General features: G+C 35.9%; 2 protein-coding genes across 2 annotated transcripts in view; one reads left to right on the plus strand and one right to left on the minus strand.

The window, feature by feature from the left end:
• Positions 1 to 19,841, plus strand: part of LOC127454186 (sodium bicarbonate cotransporter 3-like) — a 249,611-nt gene extending 229,770 nt beyond the window's left edge. Inside the window, exon 26 of the transcript XR_007899499.1 lies at positions 19,831 to 19,841. The gene's annotated coding sequence lies outside the window, so the exon portion shown is untranslated. The remainder of the gene's footprint in view (positions 1 to 19,830) is intronic.
• LOC127454212 (fucolectin-6-like) lies at positions 4,127 to 7,210 on the minus strand. The gene is made up of 6 exons (XM_051721255.1): positions 7,102 to 7,210; positions 6,490 to 6,566; positions 5,704 to 6,001; positions 5,442 to 5,593; positions 4,786 to 5,068; positions 4,127 to 4,545 (listed from the first exon to the last, which is right to left on the minus strand). Exons 2-6 carry the CDS (start codon positions 6,560 to 6,562, stop codon positions 4,395 to 4,397), a joined length of 957 nt encoding a protein of 318 aa, XP_051577215.1. The 5' UTR covers positions 6,563 to 6,566; positions 7,102 to 7,210; the 3' UTR covers positions 4,127 to 4,394.
• Positions 19,842 to 27,132: the final 7,291 nt, after the last annotated feature.

Here is a 27,132-nt window from a genome sequence, read left to right on the forward strand (position 1 = left end):
CATATACATTGAAATAGTTATGCTTTTGCTAGTGTGAAAAAAATATAACAGTTAGGCACTTTGCAGCTAGAAAAAGCATTATGTTTATGGTATTGTGATCATGAGTTCAAACGGAACATCTTGTTTCTGAGCAAAAGACAAATATCTCTTTGTTGTAAAGAGCATGCTCCTTATTATCTGATCATATGACAAACTTGGAGTAATGCAGAATGTATACAAATGCATCCTAAAAGATATTTTGCTGGTATCACATGGAAATCTGCTGAGGAGAAAATCACATGTAACATATTAATAAACAAAGGAACTATACATAAGTACATCCTAAGCCTGTTATAAAGTAAGGGGGGCAGAAGACAGGAACTCCTCCCTCGGCCGGGTGGTACGAATAAAAAGTTTTGGAATCAGAACTTTGCGTCTCCAGAAATCTTTGACTCTACTGCACTTCGAATGCTGTTTTGGGGTCTGTGTGGGTGCCTCGTGCCGCCTCCCCGCAAGATGCCACCCTGGGTAACTGCCCGTGTCACCCATGCCTAAATCCGCCACTGGTAGTGCATGCAACTGTTTGGCCTCGCATCGATCGGCTTTAGTTAGTTTGGTAGAGTTTTTCATAATATCAGGGTCTGTGAATTTCAACAATACCTTTAACTCTTCCCTATATTTCCTGACAGAATGATCTTCCTTTCCACTATCAATACACGGTCCTTGACTGGAAGTTTCCTTCATTTTCCTATCCCGATTAATTGTTTTCACCATTCTTTCTCTCCGTTGTTCCTACCATATGATTCATCCTCCATTTCTGGATCACTTCCTGAACTACCGTCCCTTCCCTCCATTGATGCTCCAGTAAAAGTCCAGAGTTGCCATTCCGTTCCGACCTCTCATGAAAATTTCCACGAAATGATACGTTCATATTTCACTCCGAAATCAAAAAGAAAGATAAAAACAAAGGTTCGCTTAAGATTTATTTGCATTATGGAATTTTTATCATGTTCAATACAAGTTAAGCTCTATCAATATAATTTTGATTACCTCAAAAATGTAATTTCAATTCGTCCCTCCTTTTCTTTAAAAAAAAAAAAAAAGAAAGAAAAAAAATCTGGGTTACAGTAAGGCACGTACAAAGGAAGTAAATCGGGCCAATCCGTAAATGTAAAATATTTACTGTTTTAAAACTATAGCCACAAGACGTAAACAATATGTGTGTAAACATGATTTTAGTGTGATAAAAGCGCTTACTATCCGTTTTTGTGTAAAGTTATATCCAATTTTACTACTTCATTGCCACTGACGAGGAAACGGCATAAACCCTAAAATGACTGTAAAAACCAAGATTTAAACAACTTTACAGCTCAAATAATACACAAGTTTTAACAGGAGAATTTAGTGCTTTTATAAAATTATAAACTTCACATTTCTATCTATAAACCCTCCAAAAATTGGCCCCATTCACTTCCATTCTACACCGGCAGGCAAAAGTTTGGAATAATGTACAGATTTTGCTCTTATGGAAAGAAATTGGTACTTTTATTCACCAAAGTGGCATTCAGCTGATCACAATGTATAGCCAAGACATTAATAACGTGAAAATTTACAATTACAATTTGAAAAACTACTTCAAAGTGTTCTCATAAAAAAATCCCCCACTTGCAGCAATGACAGCTTTGCAGATGCTTGGCATTCTAGTGGTCAGTTTGTCCAGATACTCAGGTGACATTTCACCCCACACTTCCTGTAGCACTTGCCATAGATGTGGCTGTCTTGTCGGGCACTTCTCATGCACCTCACTGTCTAGCTGATCCCACAAAAGCTCAATGGGGTTAAGATTCATAACACTCTTTTCCAATTATCTGTTGTCCAATGTCTGTGTTTCTTTGCCCACTCTAACCTTTTCTTTTTGTTTTTCTATTTCAAAAGTGGCTTTGCAATTCTTCCCATAAGGCCTGCACCCCTGAGTCTTCTTTACTGTTGTACATGAAACTGCTGTTGAGCGGGTAGAATTCAATGAAGCTGTCAGCTGAGGACATGTGAGGCATCTATTTCTCAAACTAGAGACTCTGATGTACTTATCCTTTTGTTTAGTTGTACATCTGGCCTTCCACATCTCTTTCTGTCCTTGTTAGAGCCAGTTGTCCTTTGTCTTTGAAGACTGTATAGTGTATACCTTTGTATGAAATCTTCAGTTTTTTGGCAATTTCAAACATTGTATAGCCTTCATTCCTCAAAACAATGACTGACTGACAAGTTTCTAGAGAAAGCTGTTTCTTTTTTCCATTTTTGACCTAATATTGACCTTAAGACATGCCAGTTTATTGCATACTGTGGCAACTCAAAAACAAACACAAAGACAATGTTAAGCTTCATTTAACGAACCAAATAGCTTTCAGCTGTGTTTGCTATAATGACAAGTGATTTTCTAGTACCAAATTAGCAATTTAACATGCTTGGTGGTGTAGTGGACTAAAGCACTGAATTGGTAAATAAAAGGTTGTTGGTTCAATCCCCAGAGCCACCACCGGTGTGTCCTTGAGCACTTAACACCAGGTTGCTCCAGGGGGATTGTCCCTGTAATAAGGGCACTGTAAGTCACTTTGGATGAAAACATCTGCCAAATGCATAATGTAAAAATGATTACTCAAGGATAAGGTGTTGGAGTGATGGCTGCTGGAAATGGGGCCTGTCTAGATTTGATCAAAAAATTAAGGTTTTCAAATAGTGATGGTGTTGTTTTTTACATCAGTAATGTCCTGACTATAGTTTTGATCAGTTGAATGCCACTTTGGTGAATTAAATTACCAATTTTCTTCAGAGACAGAAAAATCTGTACATTATTCCAAACTTTTGGCCGCCAGTGTGTCTCACTGTAACCTCGATTTTTGCTTTTTTTAAAGAAAAGTTGAAATTCATTTTTGTGGTAATCAATATTATGCCACAACTGCTTTCAATTAAGCTTAACTTGTATTGAACCCAGAATATTCCTTTAAACCTGATTGGTAGTGGAATTATAACCATTCATCTCTTATTGGTCCTACAATCATAGGCTTGATTTTCTTCAACGTGGTCCAGTGTTAAGGATTTGCAAGAGCACTAGTGGCAGCATTTTCTGAAAAAGTAGTACATACTGCACAGTGAACATAAATCAAATCAATCTGCAAACAATAATACTTTCTCAACAGGACATTAGCTACAATTCTGTATTGAAACTTCCTCATTATGCACAACACGATTAAAAGTTTTCTTGAATAATGCCATGTAAGTGGATGGGGACCATACTGCAAGCTCCAAAAAGGTCAAAAAGTATCATAAAAGCATCATTAAAGTGTGGCTTTTGCATTATATTCTGTCTTCTGAAGCCATATAATAGCTTTGTGTGAAAAAGAAAAATAATAGCTTTGTGTGAGAAAGAAAAATAATAGCTTTGTGTGAGGAAAAATTTATGTAAGTGAACAGTTATTCACTGAAAATCTTCACTTGACAGCTGTAGAGACTATTCATTTTTGGGGGAACTATGAATGCTTCTACTGAGCTACAGAGATGAAGTATTTTACTATCTGCAACTTTAGAATCAGGATAGTTGTTATGCTTTTTGCCATTTCTCATATCTTAGTATATCAATATCAAGAGCTCTATGTACTTCCCTGTTTGGAAAAAAGAAAAAACATGGAGAGTGCTACATTTTATAACACAAATCTGGTGAAAGGGAATGAAGTTGAATATAGGAACATACTTTATATATAGACCAACATTCAAAATGTATTATTCATTTTTTTCTTCACATTTATTGTTGGCCTATAATGCTGTCATGTTTAAAACTGATATGTATACCAGAAGGAAAATGCAAAGCAACAGTGAAGAGAGTTGAATCCAAGTCTGACAAAAGTGAAATATATAATATTTGGGGGAAAACAATTTCAATTCGAATGTATTTGACAGTTTGTGTTGTGTGTTACTCTGAATTGTTTTTTTTTTTTTGTTTTTTTTTACCATAAAAACCATTTTATTAAAAAAAGAAAAAGAAAAAAACAAAAACAATATAAAATAAATATACAATTTTATACTTATTTTACAAATTCCAAGACACTCCAGACTTACTCAAAGGATTATTTATTTCACAACATACATTCACTTCTTCATCCCAAATAGCAAACTGGTACTGACTACAATTCTTACAGCTGTCTTACATTGGAAAATGTTTTGTTGTTTTATCCATTTTTATGTTTCCTTTGATCAAAAATCTGTTTATATTGTATATTGATCTGTAATGTAAAGTATTTATTAGCTTCCGTCTGAGCTCTGTTTAGTTAAAGTAAAGCCTTACAACGATATTTAGCCATAGAACTGTGATTTAGTTCATACATAGAAATATGAAGTAAAAAAGAAAAAGAAAAAAGAAAATCTCAGATTATTGGAGATCCATACACTTCAACCTCACAGAGTGTAAGATATTCATACCGTCCTGGAATAACTATATTGACATAACGTCCAACCATCCCATTACATTCAAATGAGGTGGAAAAACCAGGAGCAATGGAAGAGACCACAGCACATCTGAAGAGAGAGAGAGAGAGAGAGAGAGAGAGAGAGATTAAGCATCTTGAGATATCTTTAACCACAATCCATATCCAGACCAAAATACAGGACTGATCGAATAAAGACTATAATTTGTTAAAGTTATATGTTACTTTATGCAGAGGAATGTTTTCATAGAACCACAGAGCCATTAGGTTTACACTTTTAGGTGTAATCAACATACAAAAATGGCATACGAGAAAGAATGAATGAATTTACCTGGGATTATCATTGCCATTGTTATCCAGACTGTTTCCAATTCGGATTTCTGCTCCATTTATTCTTTGAGGATAACTATCTACTCTGTTTGTAATTACAACTAGAAACACATTGTGTGTTTTCAGTAGGTCCACTCTCCACCAGGGATTGAGGATCCAACTAGTACAGGAACAGGATCCATGAGCGAAGACACCATCTTTGTTCCCATCAATGGCATTGGATGCAATGGCTTGCCCATAGAGGGATATCTGTGTAGCTACTCCACTTAAAGCCACATTTTCACCTACAACAAAGAAATAATTGTATGGGTGCCAAATGAGAACAATTTGTCTTTTACATTCTGGAGCAAAAAAGTCACTTAAAAATGAATGAATGTCATTGCAGTAGATACAGTAACAAAATATCAAACCAACTGACATTTATTTTAAATAAACTGCAACATTATTGTAACATGCAGTGTAAAAATGCTCAAATATAAAGTATTACTTTATTGTCTTTCTGCTATTGGAGAAAAAAATGGTGAGTGTCAGTCAATATGGAAGATGAAGATGGTTTTGACCCTGAACTTTGTCTCTCTTTTGCATTGATTAACTTATACAGTATCTGACCAAATCCCTTTAAACTGTCAATAACAACAGCTAAATAAATATTGTCACCTTCAGAAGCTGGATAACCATACACCTCGACCTCGCAGAGGGTAAGAAGCCTATTCCCGTGTATGAACACATTGACATAACGGCCTGGAATGCCTTCATTCCACTTGAAAGTTTGGGATCTTCCACCTGGAATGGATGAAATCCTTCCAGCCCTATATAAACAACAGCAAAAGGACAATGTGTAATTGTTCATAAGAGTGGCTATGTAATCTCATTAAATTGTTTTTTAAGAGAATCTTTGCTCTTTTAAAGGTTTTCTTACAATGGATTACTGTTTCCGTTGTTTTCCAGAGAGTTCCCGATGCGTATCTCAGCTCCGTCCAGCCTTTCAGAACAGCAGTCTTTTCTGTTAGTGACAGTTATGGAGGTCACTACGTACTTGTCAAGTAAGTCTACCCTCCACCATGGATCATTCTGTAGTTTAGTGGCAGTACAGGATCCATGATTGTAATCTGAATCACGATTGCCATCAATGGCATTACTGGCACCACCGAATGGTGCCCAAGGATTCTCAGCCAAATCTGATTGTGTGGCCTTGCCATATAAAGCGAGATTTTTGGCTGAAATAAAAAAAATCATTTTAGTAAAAATGCTGAGTGTAACAAAATGAAAAAATAAGTTATTTAAAATTATAAAGTGTTTTTTTCTTCTTCTTTTTTTTTCTATTTTGCCCAGACATCATTGTTATGATTTTAACAATGGGTTTATATTGGCACTGATTTGATAAGAATATCTTCTATTGAAATATGAAATACAGTCTAAAAACTTCTTCAGAAACATATCTACACTTCAACTGCATTATAAGATAATTAATGCCTTTTCAGTCAAATTAAAACAATAATGACGCACAATACAATTATAAAACTGCCAAAAGGTAACATACAAAAGTATCAAACCATTCTTTGTCCAAAAGACATTGCAATAAAATTACAAAAACGTTTGATATAAATGTAACATCCTGCCTTGTAAAATGCTTTAATGCGATTGATAGGCTACAGCCAAAGTATGTTTGCATTATCAAAATATTTTGTGTAATTTTAAACTGTACCTTTAGCAGTAGTTGTGTCTGTAAAATAAGGCATCACAAAAATACAAAGCAGGGAAAACATGTGCATTTCCATTGTCCTACAAATGAAAAGTAAGAACAAATCTGATTAGCATTATCCATTTTATTACTGTGTGTTTTTTTTACTCATTAATTAGTGGGTAATTAAGTAAAAACATTTTAATTAAAATGAAAGCATACACACAACAACATAACTTGACAAGGATATATGATCACAGTGACAAATTTATGAAATTTTTATGGAGTCAAATCCATACCACATACATTTTCAAAAATATAAAGTATTGCAAAAGAAAAAGAAAGTATTTAGCAAAAAAATTTAAAAAAATAAAATTAAAATAATTAAATAAATAATGATAAAAAAAATTGCAAACAAAAATAAAGTAACCCAAAAGAAAAATAAAGAATCTAGAAAACTAAAATAAAGAATTGACAAATATAAATAAAATATAGCAAAAATAAAAATATAATGAATTGCAAAAATCAATGACTGTTGTAAAAAAAAAGCTTAAGAACTTTAATAATTTTTTATCTCTGCAACAGATTTTTAGCAGCAGTGATTTTGCCACACATCTTTTCCTTTGCGATACCTACTAATTCTTTTGCAACACTCCTTTTAATCTGCGCTTCCGTCAAATGTGAGCTCCTGATACCGTTTTCCCTTTGCGCTTCACTTTTCTGTGCGTTTCACTTTATGGCATTGTTGTGACGTGGGGGTGGAGTCAGGGGATTGGGGCGTGTACAACGGGCTCAGAGGTGCCTCCCTGGAAGTTACGTCATTAGCTTGAGACACGGATCAGATCACAACAGATCAAGTCATCATGGCCGAGCAGAGGTGTGTGGTTGGATCTCAGATATTTTATTAATTAATTTATTATTTTTTTTTTTTTTTGCTGCTTGCAAGTAGCTATTTTCGAGTATTTTTTTATAATGCTTTATTATCAACAAATAGCATGTACAAGATTAATTACCATATTGCAACAGAGAGACATATCACATGCTTCACAATACAATAGAGATTATAAAAACATTTAAAAAAAAATAAAAACACAGAGAGGGTACATATCTATATATTGTTGAATAAGCATAGATAGATAATTTTTAGATGAAAATATTAAATGAAGAACATATTGCAGTTGTTTTAATTGCTTTGCTATTTTTAGATTTTGACATAACATCAGTGCACATTTTAATCTCCTTCTTAAGCACTGTAAAATTGGGTTTGCCATTTGTGAATTTACATTTATGGATATGAAATTTACATACAAATAAAATAAAATGTATAATGAAACCAACATCCTTTGAGCAATGGTCCTTAATACAATAACCTAATATCACATACTTATAGGATAAGAGAAATTTTTTTAAAATATTATCAGCAATGAATCTCTCAACATATTTCCAGAAACATTGTGTATCTTGGCAGAACCAAAACATATGAAACATGGTTTCAGTAGAACTTTGGCAGAAAGAGCATTTTATTTCAATATCACTTTTAAATTTTTGTAAAAATTGCTTGGTAGGATAGACTCTATTAATTATTTTGTATAAGATTTCCTTAATCTTATTTGTAAGGAGGAATGTTTGGGGCAACGACCAAACTTGAGTCCAGTTTACATTATTAAAGAGATTGTTCCAATAGAAAATAACAGGAGGAGTAGAGATATTCCCTTTCAAAAATAAGGATCTAATTTTATAATTGTTAGATTTTAACATGGAAAAGCAAATCGAGCCAACTGGGGTATTTTCAGGTCTGGGAGGACAGACAGAGAGTGCAGACATATAGACACCATTTCTAAAAAGCATACCCACCCCAGCAGGTATAGCCTTTTTAAACACACTGAATTCTTTTAATGTAATAGGTATTTTGTATTTTGAGATAAAGACTGCAAACTCAAAGTCCCATCATTATTGAATAACTGACTCACTAATAACAACCCATTCCTAAACCAATTGTGAAAAATAAAGATTTATTCCTATACAAAATATTGCTGTTATTCCAGATAAAGAATCTTTGGGGAGAAAAGTTGTTTGTAAATGAGACTCCAAGCAGCAAGTGCTTGTTGATCAAATTTTGAGAGTTTAATTGGAAGTTTTTCAATCTTATAATTGCACATTAAAATAAATTCTATGCCACCCAAATGAGAAAAAATATGTCGAGGGATTATATTCCAAACAGACCATGGGTTTTGAAAATATTGTCTAAGCCAGTTTATTTTAAAAGTATTATTCAGAGAGCTAAAGTCGATAAAATTTAGACCGCCTCTATCATATGAATTTAGTATTACTGATTTCTTAATGTAGTGAACTTTGTTTTTCCATAAAAATGTACCTAACATACTGTCAATTAATTTACATGTGTGTTTGTCCACAAAGTGACTGAGCAGTATATGATAAGCAATAAATGCCTTCTGCTTTAGTGAGCAAAACTCTGCCCTTAAGTGACAGATCTCTCAGCAACCAGTGATTCAGTACCTTGCATGTCTTTTCAATAATTGGGTCAAAATTGGAGGTTCACCTAGTCTTATTATCTTTAATTATTTTAACCCCCAAATAGGTGACGGTTTCTCTTACAGGAATGTTACAAATTGAGGACTCCGCACAGTTGCCAACTGGAAGCAGCTCGCATTTATTGATATTAAGATAAAGACCTGAGGCTTTGGAAAAGGGCTTAAGAGTTTCTAATGCTATAGCTACTTGAGAGGCATCCTTTAGAAACAAGGCGGTGTCGTCGGCTAACTGACTTATTATCACTTCGGTATCATTAATGGTGATTCCTTTTAAAGGGCTTTGTCTAATGCGTAAATTTTGAAGCTGTGTAGCTATCAGGAACAAATACGGAGATATTGGGCATCCCTGCCTGACTCCGTGATTCAGAGCAAATCTAGGAGAGGTGCCACTGCTAAATTTAATAGAGCTATTGCCATTGGTGTAAAGCATTTTGATAGATCTACAAAAAAACTCACCAAATCCCATTTTACGAAGGGTCTGAAATAAAAACTTATGTTCTAAGGAATCAAAAGCTTTATAATAGTCCAAGAAGAGGATAAAACAATCATTAGAAATAAAGTCAGAGTAATCTAAAATATCCAGAACCAAACGTATATTATTGAAGATGTGCCTTTTTTGTAAAAAGCCAGATTGACATTCTACAATCAGATTGTTTAAAACACATTTCAGTCTTTTCGATAAAACCAAAGCAATTATTTTTTAATCTTTATTTAGCAACGTAATTGGCCGCCAACTATCGACTAAAAGGGGATCTTTATTTGGTTTTGAAATTAGGGTGATAAGTCCTTGACACAGGGCTGGAGGGAAGCAAAGCTCTTTCAAGACTCTCCGTAAATGCTTTATAAAATTCAGCAGTTAAGCCGTCCGTTCCTGGAGAAATATTATTTTTCAAATCATTTATGGCATCAATAATTTCTTTTAATCTAAAAGGGGCTTCGCATACATTAGAATCCTCGATGCTAAGCTGCTTTATGTTGGGCAAGGACCCAAAAAACTCAGTGGTAGATTGTTGACAAAAATTAGAGGTGTATAGATTACTATAAAACTCAGAGCAAAAATTAGCAATGATTTTGGGGTCCTCAGCAATATTACCATTAATATTCAATTGTTCAATATAATTATTTTTGGCTTGTTGCCTCTCAAGTCTAAAAAAATAGGCAGAACTCTTTTCGCCCTCTTCAAGCCATTTTCTTCGAGATCTTATAAAGGCTCCTTCAGCCTTTCTTTTGTAAATTTCCTCTAATTTAAGTTTCCGCTCAGTAAGTTCTGCTTTGTCAAATTCAGACATTTCCTCTATTTTTTTAGATAATAAGACAGAAATCTTGCCAAAAATGTTATCGTCTTCAATCTTCCTAATTCTTGCCAGTTCGCTGCAATATTTCCTAAAACAAATTCCAATTTCCAATTTAAGAAGTTCCCAATTGCTACAGTAATTTTTATTTATATTTTTTTATCATTTTTGCTTCATTCCAAAAAAATTAGATTAATTTTTCTATGCCGGTGATTATCTCATTATGTTGAAGTACTGAATTATTCAGTTTCCAGTATGCAAATTTTCTATTTAAATTTTCCGATGATTTAAAGGGAATACTTAGAGATAGCCTTGTGGTCTGAAAATGGAGATGGTATTATATCGGTGATAATATTTTCTAAATCCTTGGATGTAAACCAATAATCAATCCTAGACTGACTTGATAATGAATTATTACTCCAAGTAAATGATACTTGTGATGGGTGAGATTTTCTCCATGCATCAATTAAGAACAATTTCTCCATAAACTTAGTTATATAATTAGGAGCTGGACTACCAGATTGTGGAGGCCATCTATCTAATTTATTATCCAGGACTACATTAAAATCAACTCCAAAAATCAAAGAATTGATTTTTGGAGTTGATACCTATTCAACATATGAACCACACGATCACCTAATCTGTCAAAAAAGGCCTCATTGTCTTTTTGTGAAATAAAACCATAAGCATTTATAATAATACACATTTCGTTTGAGATTTCTAGAGCAAGTAAAATGTAATGTCCAGACACATCGCAATCAGAACTTAATATTTTCCCTTTAAAGAGATTTTTTAAAATACAAACCCCAGCAGAGTGCAGGCAGTGCCGTGAGAGATCCATAAATCTAGTCCCCATTGCGATCTCCAAAAGTTTACGTCTTGAATATTAGAATGCCATTCTTGTAAAAAGCAAAAATCTGTATTAAAGCGCTTAAGATACAGAAAGATAGCTTTCCGTTTAACAATATTGCGTAACCCTCTACAATTAAAAGTGACAATGGACAAAGACATACGAACGTAAGAACACTAACAATTTAAACCAAAAGATTTCTATAAAAAGTTATAACAAATCTTTAATGGTCGCAACAAATGTATTCACCAGGGATGAGAACAGCAATCCCTCTTTTAGTTCGGTATTGTTTCTTTTATACATGTGTAACAATCAAGAAACATTTGAGCTTTTCCTAAAACGAGATTCGTATAAGTTCTTAAATCAAACAACAAAACAAATACCTCTGCTTTGAACTCGACTGTAGTAGACATGAGCTATTGTCACCAGCTCCATCAGAGAAGGTGAAAAATCAATCACATCTTAAGCGCATGGCGAGATCTCAACACCATCTATAAAAGCACGACCACCGATTAAAAAAAAGCTCTCTTATTTTCTTTACGTGCTTTTTCAACAGCGGGACACAATTTCAGCTTTCTCTCTTTGTCAGCCGGAGACAAGTCCTCAGTGATCCTCAGGTGGTTGTTCTTCAGAAAGTCTGCATCTTTGGCAGCGCGCCAGACAGCATCCCTGAAGAATTGTGAGGTGAACTGGAAGATTATTCCTCTAGGTGTGTTGTTCTTTGAATTATTACGACCAAGTCGGTGCGCCACGTCCACGACATCAGGTAGTTTGTCTTTGTATTGCGGTAAAAGACACTGGCAAACTTTGATGATCTCATGACGAACATCCTCTCCTCCTTTCTCTTGAAGCCCATGAATTCTCAAATTCCATCTGCGCGAATAGCTTTCCAACATGGTTAGACGTCTTTGTTGCTCCTTAGCACACTTGTCAGCTTGTTTCAGTTGAGATTTGGCGTGAGTAACTTTATCTTTCAAGGCATTGATGTCGGTGCAAATAAACTCAATTGTTTCCTTTAGTCCGGTGATTTGTTTCGTGTTTGCATTGACTTCCTCTTTCATTTCATTAATTATGCTTGAGTTTCTTTCCACCATCTTCTCTAGTGCATCTGATCTGTTCTGCACCAGCCGAGAAAGTTCCGAGATCTGTGAGAGGATAACCGTTGTGTCTCTATCTACAGTTCTACGTTGTTTGGGGGCTGGAGACTTACATGGAGTTTCCGGGAGAGATGGAAATTCTTCATCCGCCAGCATAAATTCATTCGGATCAGTGTCTTGTTTGAGATAGTCATGTATGTTGTCTGTAATCAGATCACTGGAAGGGACTTTCATAAAAGTTTCAGCCACCAGCGTGCTGCTGCTAGTTTTGCTAGCAGTGTTAACATTAACACTTTGTTCTGACTTTCCAGCCTTCTTTTCAGCACTTTTCCTTTTTTCAGATCCACCCATCGTTGTCTCCAACGAATCACTGTATTATTAGTGTAAGCTATCTTTCATAGTCTTCTTTGCAACAACGTTATAAATCAATTTAAGTATTTGGGAATGCAGAGCTCATCAAAACGCGTGCAATCAAGAAGCCATCTTGGAACCTCCTCCATCTCAGGTATGTAAAGTTGACCGATTAGCATTAAATGTGTATTTACAGCGTTTGCTTCAGATAAAGAAGTTAGAGATCAGTTAAAGTGGTGGATTTATTAGCCATACTCGCTAACATGTCTGAAATATTTCTCTCAGTTGATTGGACTATTGATGGATTCTTGTTTACTTTATTAATGATAATTACTATTGTCTATACCATTGTATGTTGGCTTCTAACATTTTATAAACTCCATATTAAGCAAAATATAAATAAATAGATGTTACTTTATCACTGTTGAAGTAGACTATAAATAGATACAAACAATCGTAACAAACTTGCATGTGTTCTGTCTTTTTATATTCCCAAAAAGTTTTTTTAAAAGGTTCACATCCCCTATTTTCTTAATTCTGCGTTATACAGCTTCTTAAGTTCTTACGATGCTCACAGTAAACGTACGTTTATCTAGGTCATTTCATGTAATTATTTGCAATGTCTCATTTAGCAGAGAGAATGTCCAGATGTCGTAACGGCAGCACCGAATCTTATCAGTGTTCTGACCCAAAGCCTCTGTCATATTCAGGCAGCTCAGGGGCAGCAGCAGCATCAACAGCAGCAGCCTTCTCCTTCTGTTTCACAGCCTCGAATAGAGCAGGATATGGCCAGGCTATCAGCACCTACTCTTAAGAATCAAACTGTTCAATTTGTTTAGCTTTTGCACAGTTAACTTTATAAGTGATGTTCTTTTATTGTTTGTAGATCGTTTCCCGGGATTTTTAAAAAGGCAAAAAAGAAAATTGCAAACCCTCAAATAAATAAGAAAGTGATACATTGGAAGCCATTTTCTGGTAACATATACCTCATGAGCAAAAACACTGACACCTCACCTTCACCATCTGAAGAGTTGGAGTTACTCCAGGCAGGACTGGGAAAACTGACTAATACAATTTCTTCCAACGTGAACCATTCTGAAGTACATTTTTACAGTACAAATGTAAATTTATGTCAGTGCCATCTGATAACAAAGCAGCATTAGAGCTGTTCACATGGTACTTAACATTGGGTTGACATCTTTATTAAAAGAATATTCCGTTAAGCTGAAGTTAAGCTGAATCAACATCATTTGTTTGAAAATTTGAAATACATTTTGACTCATCTATTATTTTCTTTAAAAATGAACAATTCTGGGGTACAGTAAAACTTATTGATTAAAAAAAAGTATAAGTTGTGCCCAATTTTACAACTTTGTTGCCATGACGATGTAATGTCAACAAACCCTAATATTACTGTAAAAATTAACATTAAATAAACTTTAAAGCTTAAATAATACACAATTTTTAAAAGACTAAGCAATGTAAGTGCTTTTATGAAATTGAAAGCTTAAAATATCAGCTTTTAAACCCTCCAGAAATTTGAATGTTGAAAGTGCCTCACTGTTATCTCCATTTTTGCTCTTTTTTTTTTTTTTTTTTTTATAAAGAAACTGAGTTGAAATAACTTTTTGTGGTTATCAACAATCATTCATGTAAAGCCCAGTGCTTGCTTCATTAAATACTCATCCACTTTGAACAAACTTATGTTTATGGAAAATTATCCACATAGTCATAGTGTGAATGACACTGTAAAGAAAATGTTTTACCTGTGTTTTCGTAGTAAAGAAAGGAAAGATAAATGCAGAATAACTTGGTGACATTTCCATAGATGAGCGGTTTCGTTGATAAGCAGTTATTAATAGTGGTTGTGTGCCTATCACAAGCTGTATTTATATAATCAGTGTTTTTGACCTCATAAATATGCTAATAGTAGTATTAACCCTGGTTTTGCAAATATGCAGCGTGAAATCTGAATCCCCTTGGTTATAAATGACCCTAGATTAACAATTAGAAGTATGGGGGCCTGTGTAGCTCAGTTAGCATTGACGCTGACTACCACCCCTGGAGTCATGAGTTCGAATCCAGGTCGTGCTGAGTGATTCCAGCCAGGTCTCGTAAGCAACCAGATTGGCCCTGTTGCTAGGGTGGGTAGAGTCACATTGGGTAACCTCCTCGTGGTTGCTATAATGTGTGGTTCTCGCTCTCGGTGGGGCACGTGGCGAGTTGTGTGTGGATGCCACAGAGAATAGCGTGGGCCTCCATACGCGCTCAACAAGCAACGTGATAAGATGCGTGGATTGACGGTCTCAGAGGTGGAGGTAACTGAGATTTGTTCTTCCGCCATCCGGATTGAGGCGAGTCACTACGCCACCAGAGAGATTTAGGAGAGACTAATACCTGGGAATTAGGTATTCCAAATTGGGGAGAGAAAAAAAATAAAAAATTTGACGTATGGAAAGGTTTATTGTATGTTGTTTTTTTTTTTGTTTTTTTTAACTCAAATGATGATTTGATAAAACTGCAATATGATCATTGTGAAAAATATATCTGAATAGCATGCTTATATTATGCTTTGTAATGTTGCATTCATTTTAGGAATTTAATTGAGTATTGATGTATTCACTAATGTTTCAGATCCGTAACCGCAATTTATTGTTTTATATTTGTCATTCATTTACATAACCTTTGCTTTGTGTCTGCATTTGGTTTTAATTTTGTGCCCTTGTTAGTGAACCCTTGTTCTGTTTCATGATTTCAGTAGTTATGCAAGCTACTTGATGCTGAATTTCCCAAAATGAGATACTTACTGGAGGTTGGCTGCTTTATAAGGCTCCAGGTGCACTAAATTGTCATCCAAACCAGACCCAAGCTCATGAAGAGCTAAACACAACATTTTTAGCGCAAACTGTACAAGTGATATCTTGAGTGGTGTTACAGACACAGGGTTAGAATTTAACCTTTCTCTTGACATCCCTAAGCTGACATATGTATACATTAGAACTGACTTCTTTATATTATTGCACAGGGAAGGGATGTTAGGATATGGGTAGAAAGCCCTGGTTATTATTATTATTGTTTATAGATTCCACTTTACAGAGTTAAGCCTAATTGTACTGTAAGGGCCCATTATCACAGCACATGTTGTAATGTGTATTTGAATTGGCAGCGATGGAAGAAGAAAGCTTGTAATTGTCCCTCCAGACTCAGAGGGCTATACAGGCAGTCTTATCAAGATGGCAACGACCACTGGAAGAACAGCACTCTACATGGTCCCTCTTCAAGATGAGTTATGTCTTGATCCACTGCCATTCTCAGCAGAGGAGTTTGCTAAGATGCCAAAGGTGGAGTGTCAGACATGTAAAACAACAATGCCACTACTGGTTTTATAGTTGCATATCAAGTCCTGTGGTGGCACACAATTAGCTGATGATGAAGAGGTATGTTATTTACACAAGAGCACATAATAACGACCATCTACTTTTCATTTAAGTTTTGTTTTAGGCAGCATGTATACCCAGTTTTTCATTTCAGATTACTGATGCTGATGATGTGAAAATAGTTGCTGAGACGGCCAGTACTGTGACCCTTGCTGCCCCAACCCCTACTTCTAGGCCTACACCTACTACCCCTACACGAACTTCTACTCCTATACCCACCACAAGTTATGAGGTGATATGAGTCAAAACAGTGTATTATTAAATGTGTGCTCAAATACTTGCCAATACACTTCTGGACGTGCTGTAATTTTGACAAATGTACACAAGTACCAGTGCAGTCCTAAACTGATTTGCTGATATTTAAAGGTGAATGTTTTAATATCATAATATTAAATAGCAAATTTTAAATATTGTTCAAATCATTTTAACTTACATGTGATGAGGATTACAGTCATAAATATAGGGTCTCATATATAGGGGCTGCCATATGGGAGCTGCAATGTTAAGATTACATTATCTGCTAAATGCTTCTCTCTTTATCTGTGTAGAGCCCCATTATCATACACTTTCAATAACAAGATAAGCACACTGACACTCAATAGTACATTTCAAAACTATAGATTTGCATATTAGTTTTTAATTTGCTTCCATGCCGATCGTTGTCAGTATAAGTCCAAGATGAGCGATATGTCAATTAAACAAATTACTTGATTACAAATTACTGAGTGTGTTTTGCTTGGCATGTCATATTTAATCATTTGTCTTTTCTTGATTTTATAGGATGAGGGACAGTGTCCCATTTGTTTGGACATATTTACAGAGAGAGAGAGTTGCCTGTGCATGCAAGTATATGTGGAGATAGGTAAGATGTCATGATTTGTAAAAGTATATCATTGTCAACAATTTTATGTTTTATGAGGATTTTGAGTTAAATCAAGGTTTAGTGTAATGAGAACTAGAATCAGTCCTCCATGTGGCACACCTGAACACCAAAACCAAAGCCCAGAAATAAAATGTCAGAGTATTTTGAATCAATACATGTAAAGACACTTGCCAAAAAATGCAGTATATCATCTGGACTGTAGTCATAAATTCTATATTCTTAATGGAATAGTTCACCCAAAAATGAAAATTCTGTCATCATTTACTCACCCTCATGTCATTCCATACCTGTATGACTTCTTTCTTCTGCGGAACACAAAAGAAGATATTTTAAAGAACGTTGGTAACCAAACAACATTGGTGCCTATTGACTTCCATTGTATGGACAAAAAACAAACACTGAGACATTTCTCAAAATATCTTCTTTTGTGTTCCACAGAAGAAAGTCATACAGGTTTGGAACGACATAAGGGTGAGTAAATGATGACAGAATTGTCATTTTTGGGTGAACTATTTCTTTAAGAATATAGAATTTATGACTGCAGTCCAGATGATGTACTGCGTTTGTTGGCAAGTAGGGTTGATGACAGCAAGGATTTCAAGATCTGTGTGTCTCGCACAGACTTCTTTCAAAGAGCTATGGTACAGTGGCAGCGCCAAAAAGAGAGGAACCCCTGGCAACACTTTGCATGTAACATTTTTGGGGGAAGCAGGTGTTGATACAGGTGCCAATCAAAAGGAATTTCTTACAGGTAAGTCATCTTGTCTATTATTTTGTATCAGTTTTAAGGATTAGAAATTAGACATTAATTAATGACTAGTAATTCTATTTGTATGTGACTAGTTATGGATTTGTTAGTAATTCTTAACATATAACTTATTATCTACATCCTTTATAGGTTCTCAGTGCATCTTGTAACTATAAAATACACTGATCAGCCACAGCATTGTAAACCACCTGCCTAATATTGTGTAGGTTATGTAGGGTAAATATTCATATTAGATATTCTAATATCTAGATATTCAGTCTTAAAAATTTAGCAGTTTTACGAATAAATCATTTTTATGGTGTCACTTTAAGGTTTCAGATTTTATGTAGACACCTATGGCATGGGATTGTCATGCCAAATTTCTGACTCCCTAGTTTACTTATGTTTAGGGGTAGGTGTTGGGATGGGCTCAATGAAGAGGCACCAATGTCTCCACTCAAGAGGTGGGCGCAGGGATGAGATTTAGGGATACGTACAACTGTGTAACTGGCTACTGTTTTCTTCTGTTGTTTTCTAATAAGTTCATTGTAAGGAAGAAAATTAATGTAGAGGGGCTATAAAACAAGAATCAGCTAATAAAGGCCTAATAAATAACCTGTAATTCATAGCAAGCCCATAGCTAGTCCTTTATAAGTTCAACTACTAGTCATTTATTACTGTTTAATGTTTCATCCATATTTTAAAGTGTTACTGTATTCGTTAGGGGGTCTGAGACAGCTTCCTTTACCACAAACTGATATAACATTCAATTTATGCACAACAAATCACTTTTGGCACTTTTTCTACATCAGGCATAAAGGTTGTTGTAATGGAACTGTGCTGTCTTGTACCACATTTGGGGTCCTTGGCATGGTTATGATTTGTTTTTACTCTGTGGATGTACAAAATCAGGATTGTAATAAATTTACTAAGAGTGACCAATCATGAGTCACCACATCAGGCTTCACCTGCGCTGTTCTCTGTACCTAGCTAAACATGCTGAGAAATCTATTATGGGTACGATTTGTAATCCCATCATAGTGAATGGTGTTCATTTGGAAATGAGATTGGATGTGTGATTCACAGTGCTCAGAACCGTTCAGTCTAGTGAAAAAAATGCTTTTTGGAAATATGTAGTTCCTGCCAAATGTGTACATGCATTTGTAGATTTGGTTGGTAAGACTGAGAAACACCTCTTTGAGCATAGAAAACACCAGAGTGGGAAGAGTCCTATCTACTCCATAAGTGATCTGGAAAAAGGATTATTCAGGTTAACCATTTTTTATGTAGTTATTTTACATATAGTGTAATGTCAGATATCATTTGACAGGCTTAATCTTTGTATGTTTCTGCTTTCTCTTTCAGGACTGTGGGAGAGGTGTTTTCAGTCAGTCTTGCTCAGGGTGGACCAGCCCCCCATTCCTTGTGATGGTGGTGCTTTGATTTTCTTTCAACGGGAGAATTGGATGACGCGAATCTCACTAAAGATGACGTTGATGACGCTGCGCTTTTTGAGTTGATTAAAAAGGTAGACATTTTTAAATGAAAGGCTGATTAAATTAGTATCAACTTTAAGCATTTTCTCTCTTTTCTTGCAACCCTCCCCCCACATTTTCTAAAAGTTTACAAGTTGATATGAATGTTAAGTCGAGTCAGTTTTATTTGCATAGCGCTTTTCACAAAACACATTTTTTCAAAGCAGCTTTACAGAATTAATGTACAAAATGTAACAATTTAATAAAATGTAATAGGTCTGTTATGAATTAAAGTTATTAGTCTTTTAGCCCTCAGTGAGCAAGCCAAAGGCGACTGTGGCCAGGAAAAACAAAACTCCATTGGATGGAATCCAGAATGCATTTTATCATTTATCATTTATTCATTTTTTAAGGTGCGTTATAAGCCGTTCATACATTGGCAAACAAAAGGCGACTATTACATGAAAATTGTTACATATTGCACCTTTTAAGCAAAATAAATTGAAAAATACAAATTGTCTTACCTTAATGGAAACCCATGTCTCTCCACTGACTTAAGGTAAAAACCAAGTGCAACCAAGCAGCTACAAGGTACATGATCTGAGGGAAATTATCTAATGTTACATTTATGTGTCCCATCAGTAATTTTTTATGTATTTTTCAAGGCAAACAAAACATAGTGAAGAGAAGAATTTGAAAAATACCTTTCTGGACTAGCCATCAATGGCACCGAAAATCACAAGGCCATACCTGATAAAAGATAACGTTAGTTATTAACAGTTTACATATATATGTAACTAGAGAGAGAAAAGCACAAACATACTTCAACAGAAACAGGTAGTTAAGGCTATGGGGTAAAGAGATTTTTTTGTTTTAATGGTTTGATGTATGGTATACTTTACAATATGACATACCATATAAGCTTGTGGTTTGTGTCTTTGTGAACAACACGAAGAGGGCCCCGCACAGAATAAGTCCTTCTGACTATAGGTCTCAATTGTGTCATTCTAGCAAGTATTCCAGCAGAGTCCACTCGATGCATGGAATCCCATACTCTTGTCCATGGCACATGGTGACCCAGTGCTTGCAACCGTCATTTCATCATTCTATGCCCTAGGTGTGGACTTTCAGCCTTTACCGAACTGACTAAGTTGTCAAGCTCCACATCTGTGACCTTTGAGTAGGTGTCTTTTACAGAAATGCCATACTCATTGAGAAGACGATTGATAGTCCTTGTTGACACCAAAGAGTTGACATGGAACAGACAGCTGCATATTCACCAGTTCCTGAAGATGCTCTCTGGAAACAATAAACTTTGGAGGTCCCTTTAATCCATATTGCACTTCAAGGGCAGTTATGGGTGCACTGTTATTTGCAATATGCCTCTCCACTGTGTTTTTTAAGGTTGAGAGTTCATTAAGCAGTTCTTCTGGGACTGTAATTTGATTATATACAGAGGTGATGAAAAGAAGCTCATGGTTTCATACAAACTGAAAGTAGTCTAAATCCAATGGTTGGCGACTCATTGCATACTGCAGTTTGGAGAGCAGTCCCTCCATTATCATCTTTCCAAGTTCAACACTAATGGCATCATTGTGCCCACTGCCCTACAAAACAACAGTTTCTTCAGTTAATTATGAAATATCCAAAATGCTTAATAAGGTTTGTATGATCTTCTTGACTACAAGATATTATGGAAATTATAGCTTAATTTGTTATTACTTTCTGTATAGCTGCTATACAAATTACTTCTTGACAGCGTATTTTTGTTTGAAATCAGAGGATCCTCTCAAGATTGTCAATTATCTGTTATCACTAATAATTCCTTACAAGTATGTACACTATCCAAAGCTGCAGGCTGACGTTAACGAGTATGGCTAATAAATCCACCGCTTTAACTGATCTCTAACTTCTTTATCTGAAGCAAACACTGTAAATACACATTTAATGCTAGTTAAATAAAAGGAAACGATCAACTTTACATACCTGAGGTCCACCCACATGCCTCTGCTCGGCCATGATGACTTGATCTGTTGTGATCTGATCCGTGTCTCAAGCTAATGACGTAACTTCCAGGGAGGCACCCCTGAGCCCGTTGTACATGCCCCAATTCCCAATCCCCTGACTCCACCCCCACGTCAAAACAATGCCATAAAGTGAAACGCACAGAAAAGTGAAGCGCAAAGGGAAAATGGTATCAGGAGCTCACATTTGACGGAAATGCAGATTAAAAGGAGCGTTGCAAAAGAATTAGTAGGTATCGCAAAGGAAAAGATGTGTGGCAAAATCATTGCTGCTAAAAATCTGTTGCAGAGATAAAAAATTATCAAAGTTCTTAAGCTTTTTTACAACAGTCATTGATTTTTGCAATTAATTATATTTTTGCTATATTTTATTTATATTTTGCAATTCTTTATTTTTGTTTGCAAAACTGTATTTTTTCTCTCTTGATACTTTATTTTTCTTTTGTGATATTTTTATTTTTGTTTGCAAAACAATTATTATTATTTATTTTTTTGGCTAAATACTTTCTTTTTCTTTTGCAATACTTTATATTTTTGCAAAAATATGTGGCATGGATTTGATTCCATACACCTAGAAGGCTGAAACTACTCTCATCTTGAATGGGGTGGACATGTTTTCTTTAGAGCTGGCTCAAGTAAGAGCAGGGGAGTCATTACATTGATAAGTAAACATCTACAATTCAAATGTCTCAAACAGATTAAAGATAAATTAGGGAGAGTCATTGTTTTTGCAGAAATTCAGGGGTAAAGGTTGATTTTGGCTAATATTTAACGCTGATGACCAGGGCTTTTTTTTATTTTATTTTTTTTATAGATATTGAAGGGATGTTGCAAGCTGCTGGCACCCCTCATGATATAATATTGGGAGGAGATTTTAATCATTTGATGGACTCAGTCCTTGATCATAGTGAAGCAAAAGTGTGAAAGCCCCCTAGAGTAACACTGACGCTTCGCAGGATGTGTAAATATCTTGGTCTTGCCGATATTTGGAGACTTTTAAACCCACCTGGGAGGGACTATACATTTTTTTTCATCAGTCCATAAGATTTATTCTAGAATAGATTTTTTTCTTGATATCCAAGTCCCTCATTTCATCTGTTGTTGATTTCTCAGTTGGAAACATCTTAGTCTCAGATCACATCCTGGTGAGTTTAGAGGTGTTGTCACATATGGAGAAAAGGAAATCATATAGTTGCCGCTTTAATGTATCCCTTTTGCAAAATTCTGATTTCCAACAAATGTTAAAGGCTGAAATCAATGTTTATATGGAGACCAACTGGTCCTCAGTATCCTCTGTGGGCGTTTGCTTGGGAGGCAAGCCACCCAAGCCACCATGGGCAGTTCTTAGGGGCTGGATCATACAGTATGCCTCATTCATCAAAACATCCAAGCACGAGAACTCGTGAAGTTGGAAGGGAATATTAAAAATGCCAAGGCAGAGCTGAAGCGCCGAATGTTGTCTGATGGCCTCAGAGAATTGCCTGACTGAAATATAGATATAATATTATTTTGTCGCAGAAGGTGGAGTTTTGGCTACTCAGGGCAAGACAGTCATACTTTGAGTCAGGGGACAAAGCAGGGAAGCTTTTGGCTAGATATATAAAGCAGAGAGTCTTTTTCTACCATTCCCTCAGTGAAATCTGCTGGTGGTGAAATATTTACCTCAGACATTGATATTAATGCTTTTAAAGAATTCTATCTTGATCTTTATATTTCCACATCTTCGTCCACCGATGAAGATATTAGAAACTTTGTGGAACAATTAGAACTCCCTAAACTGACGACTGAGCAAAAAAATTCTCTTGATTCTGAGATAACCTTGGAGGAGCTTGGCGAGGTAATCAAGGCCTTGCCAACAGGCAAGGCTCCGGGGCCAAATGGCTTTGCTGCTGAGTTTTTTAGATCTTATGCTACTGAACTGGCTCCACTTTTGCTAGAAGTTTATACAGAATCATTAAAGAATGGGAAGCTTCTGCCAACCATGGACGCAAGCCCGGTTCAGTCTGATTCTTTAAAAGGACAAAGATCCAAGCAAGTGTAAGAGTTACCGTCCAATTTCCCTGATCCAGCTAGACGTTAAAATTTTGTCAAAAATATTGGCTAACCGATTAAGTTATGTCATCTCTCATACATATGGATCAGGTGGGGTTTATTCGGGGCCGCAGCTCTTCTGATAACATCAGGCGTCTAATTAATATCATGATTGTCACTTGACGCTGAAAAGGCATTTGATATGGTAGAATGGGATTATCTTTTTAAGATTTTGGAAATGTGTGGATTCGGGAAGACTTTTATTGGATGGATTAAGTTACTTTATAGACACCTAGTAGTGGCGGTACAAACAAATGGGGCACCCTGTCTTTCCCCATTATTGTTGTGTCTTGCCCTGTAACCATTAGCAGCCACGATAAGAAGGGAAGATGATTTTCCAGGGGTGATGGCGGGAGGTATGGCACATAAGCTTTTGCTTTATGCAGATGATATTTTATTATTCGTCTCCGACCCCACTAGATCTATGCCTGAAAACCTGCTCTAGAGCGCTCTGGACCTCAGACTGGAGCGAAGGTTCATCTTCCAACAGGACAACGACCCTAAGCACACAGCCAAGATAACAAAGGAGTGGCTATGGGACAACTCTGTGAATGTCCTTGAGTGGCCCAGGCAGAGCCCAGACTTGAACCTGATTGAACATCTCTGGAGAGATCTGAAAATGGCTGTGCACCGACGCTCCCCATCCAACCTGATGGAGCTTGAGAGGTCCTGCAAAGAAGAATGGGAGAAACTGCCCAAAAATAGGTGTGCCAAGCTTGTAGCATCATACTGAAAAAGACTTGAGGCTGTAATTGGTGCCAAAGGTGCTTCAACAAAGTATTGAGCAAAGGCTGTAAATACTTATGTACATGTGATTTTTTTTATTTATTTTTATTTTATAAATTTGCAAAGATTTCAAACTTCTTTCACGTTGTCATTATGGGGTATTGTTTGTAGAATTTTGAGGAAAATAATGAATTTAATCCATTTTGGAATAAGGCTGTAAAATAAAAAGTGAAGCGCTGTGAATACTTTCCTGATGCACTGTAGAATGTATACAAATGCATCCTAAAAAAATATTTTGCTGATATCCCATGGAAATCTGCTGAGGAAAAAATCACATGTAACATATTAATAAACAAAGGAACTATACATAAGTACATCCTAAGCCTGTCATAAAGTAAGGGAGGCAGAAGACAGGAACTTCTCCCTCGGCCGGGTGGTACGAATAAAAAGTTTTGGAATCAGAACTTTGCGTCTCCAGAAATCTTTGACTCTACTGCACTTCGAATGCTGTTTTGAAAAAATCTACCACGACATTACACCTCTTATCCAGGCTTTCTTATACAGTATAGTGCATGAAACTGTTTGGCCTTGCATCGATTTTATGCCCAATGCAGCTTTTTACTGTTTTTCATCCTTACACAAGATTAGTAAATTTCCGTTCCTCATTTTCCTTGCACTTTCTATATCTCCCAAAGCTTTTTTTCAGGGCTTTAGTTGTTTCATAATATCAGGGTCTGTGAATTTCAGTGGCGAATTCTCAGGGCCAGCAAAGCCTTCTCTACTGGCCTAACATGCCAGATAAATAAATATTTTTCATCCTTTCATTCTCAGTCACCTTTTTGCATATGTATTTTTAATCACTTTCCACTCTTAATTAATCTACAAACAAATAGAGAAAAATGAAATGTTTATCCAGTCAGAATTTATTCCTTGATGCTTACAAGCAAAGTGTGACAGCTGTTTCACAAATCACATGCCCAAAGGAGCGTGTGAGTCTGAGCTCCACCCCATCAGGCCTTCAGAATTTCAGCAGAATCCCTCAACAGTGCAAATGAATGCGCATCTAAAGTCAGATTGTCAGATTTATCAGCCAATCAGATTGATTTATTTGTTCTTGGTGGGTGTGATCTTTAGGATATGTCCCGGTCGAGGCCTTCTAGCTGGCCTTGAGTGACGCAATCATGCTTTAAGTGACGTAATTTGAAAGCAAGCGCGAGATCTTGCTAACGAGTCGACTGTCATTATTGCTGCTATTGCCATTGAGAAAGAGATCCTTATGGATTTACAAACCTGAGATGTTCTGCATGACTGTGTGATTGCTTAATTTATTAATCTTGAAAGGAGGACCGATTTTCACTTCAAGCAAATTGGTAAGTGCTTTTTGCATTGTTATAGCAACATCAGGAGTTTTCCAAGTGTGAATTAGGCTGCTGGAGCATTCAGTGTCGGATCAAGTTTTGAAAATTAGTGCTGCGTTCCATTCAACTCGGAAAGTCAGATTTTACAACTTCCTACTAGGAAAAGTGCAATGGAATGCATCTTGAAGTCAGAATTACAACTTGTAGGCTCATGCAGAAATTCACCGAGATGCAGGGGCATGATGTCACACAAACATGTCGACACTCAGGGAGATATACAAAGTGATAAACATGCACTTTATTAAGTAATATCGATAAATGAGTTTGTTTCCACATTACATGATATTAAAGCTTGTTTAACAAATGCTTGCAGAAACAGGTGTATAAAACATTATAATCTCTTTTGATAATCATACACCCGAAGCACAAATGCTAGCGCTGCAGCATTGTTTATCAGTTGGGTTGCTAGGAGACATCTCTAATGAGAGTCAAACCCCTGCTAAGCTAACGGGAGCGTTGCAGTTCCGAATATCGGGGAATGGAATGCATTTATGGTCGGAGATATCAAGTAGGAATATCCCACATCCAACTTGAATGGAACGCAGCATAACCGTATACCCTGACGAAACTAAATTTATTGCAAGCAACATTTAAATTGCAAATATTATTAGATAGACCTCCTTGGTAGATTCATATGAAAAATTATGATTTTTGATTGTCTGTTCAGGAGACGTTCATTTCACAAACAGTCATGCTGTAGTTAAAATTAGGCTTGCTTGAGCATTAAGTGTCATTTCAAGTTCTGGCTTTCATGCGTTGACGTGTTTTTAAAATGTCAATTGGTATTACTAGTTTGTTGCTACATAATGTATGATGCCCAAAGGCATAGGGTGTCTTACTCATTGTGAAACTGTGTTTTCTTAATGGCATGAATCACACTGAAGGCCTAGACTTTTAATACACGGCCCTCCACTGGTGAATTTCAACAATACCTATAACTCTTCCCTATATTTCCTGACAGAATGATCTTCCTTTCCACTGTCAATACACAGTCCTTGACTGGAAGTTTCCTTCCTTTCCTTTCCCAATTAACTATTTTCCACCATTCTTTCTCTCCGTTGTTCCCACCATATGATTCATCCTCCATTTCTGGATCACTTCCTGAACTACCATCCCTTCCCTCCACTGATGCTCCAGTAACAGCCCAGAGTTGCCGTTCCATTCCGACCTCTCACTAAATTTGCCACAAAATATTACGTTCATATTTCACTCTGAAATAAAAAAGAAAGAAAGATAAAAACAAAGGTTTGCTTAAGATTTATTTGCATTATGGAATTTTTATCATGTTCAATACAAGTTAAGCTCTATCAATATAATTTTGATTGCTACAAAAATTAATTTCAATTCGTCCCTCCTTTTCATAAAATTAAAAAAATCTGGGTTACAGTAAGGCACTTACAATGGAAGTATTTACTGTTTTAAAACTATAGCCACAAGACATAAACAATATGTGTGTAAACGTGATTTTAGTGTGATAAAAGCGCTTACTATCCATTTCTGTGTAAAGTTATATCCAATTTTACTACTTCATTGCCACTGATGAGGAAACGGCATAAACCCTAAAATGACTGTAAAAACCAAGATTTAAACAACTTTACAGCTCAAATAATACACAAGTTTTAACAGGAGAATTTAGTGCTTTTATAAACTTGTAAACTTCACATTTCTATCTATAAACCCTCTAAAAATTGGCCCCATTCACTTCCATTCTACACCGGCAGAC

Source organism: Myxocyprinus asiaticus, chromosome 16 (genome assembly GCF_019703515.2).
Source record: "Myxocyprinus asiaticus isolate MX2 ecotype Aquarium Trade chromosome 16, UBuf_Myxa_2, whole genome shotgun sequence".
Taxonomy (NCBI): domain Eukaryota; kingdom Metazoa; phylum Chordata; class Actinopteri; order Cypriniformes; family Catostomidae; genus Myxocyprinus; species Myxocyprinus asiaticus.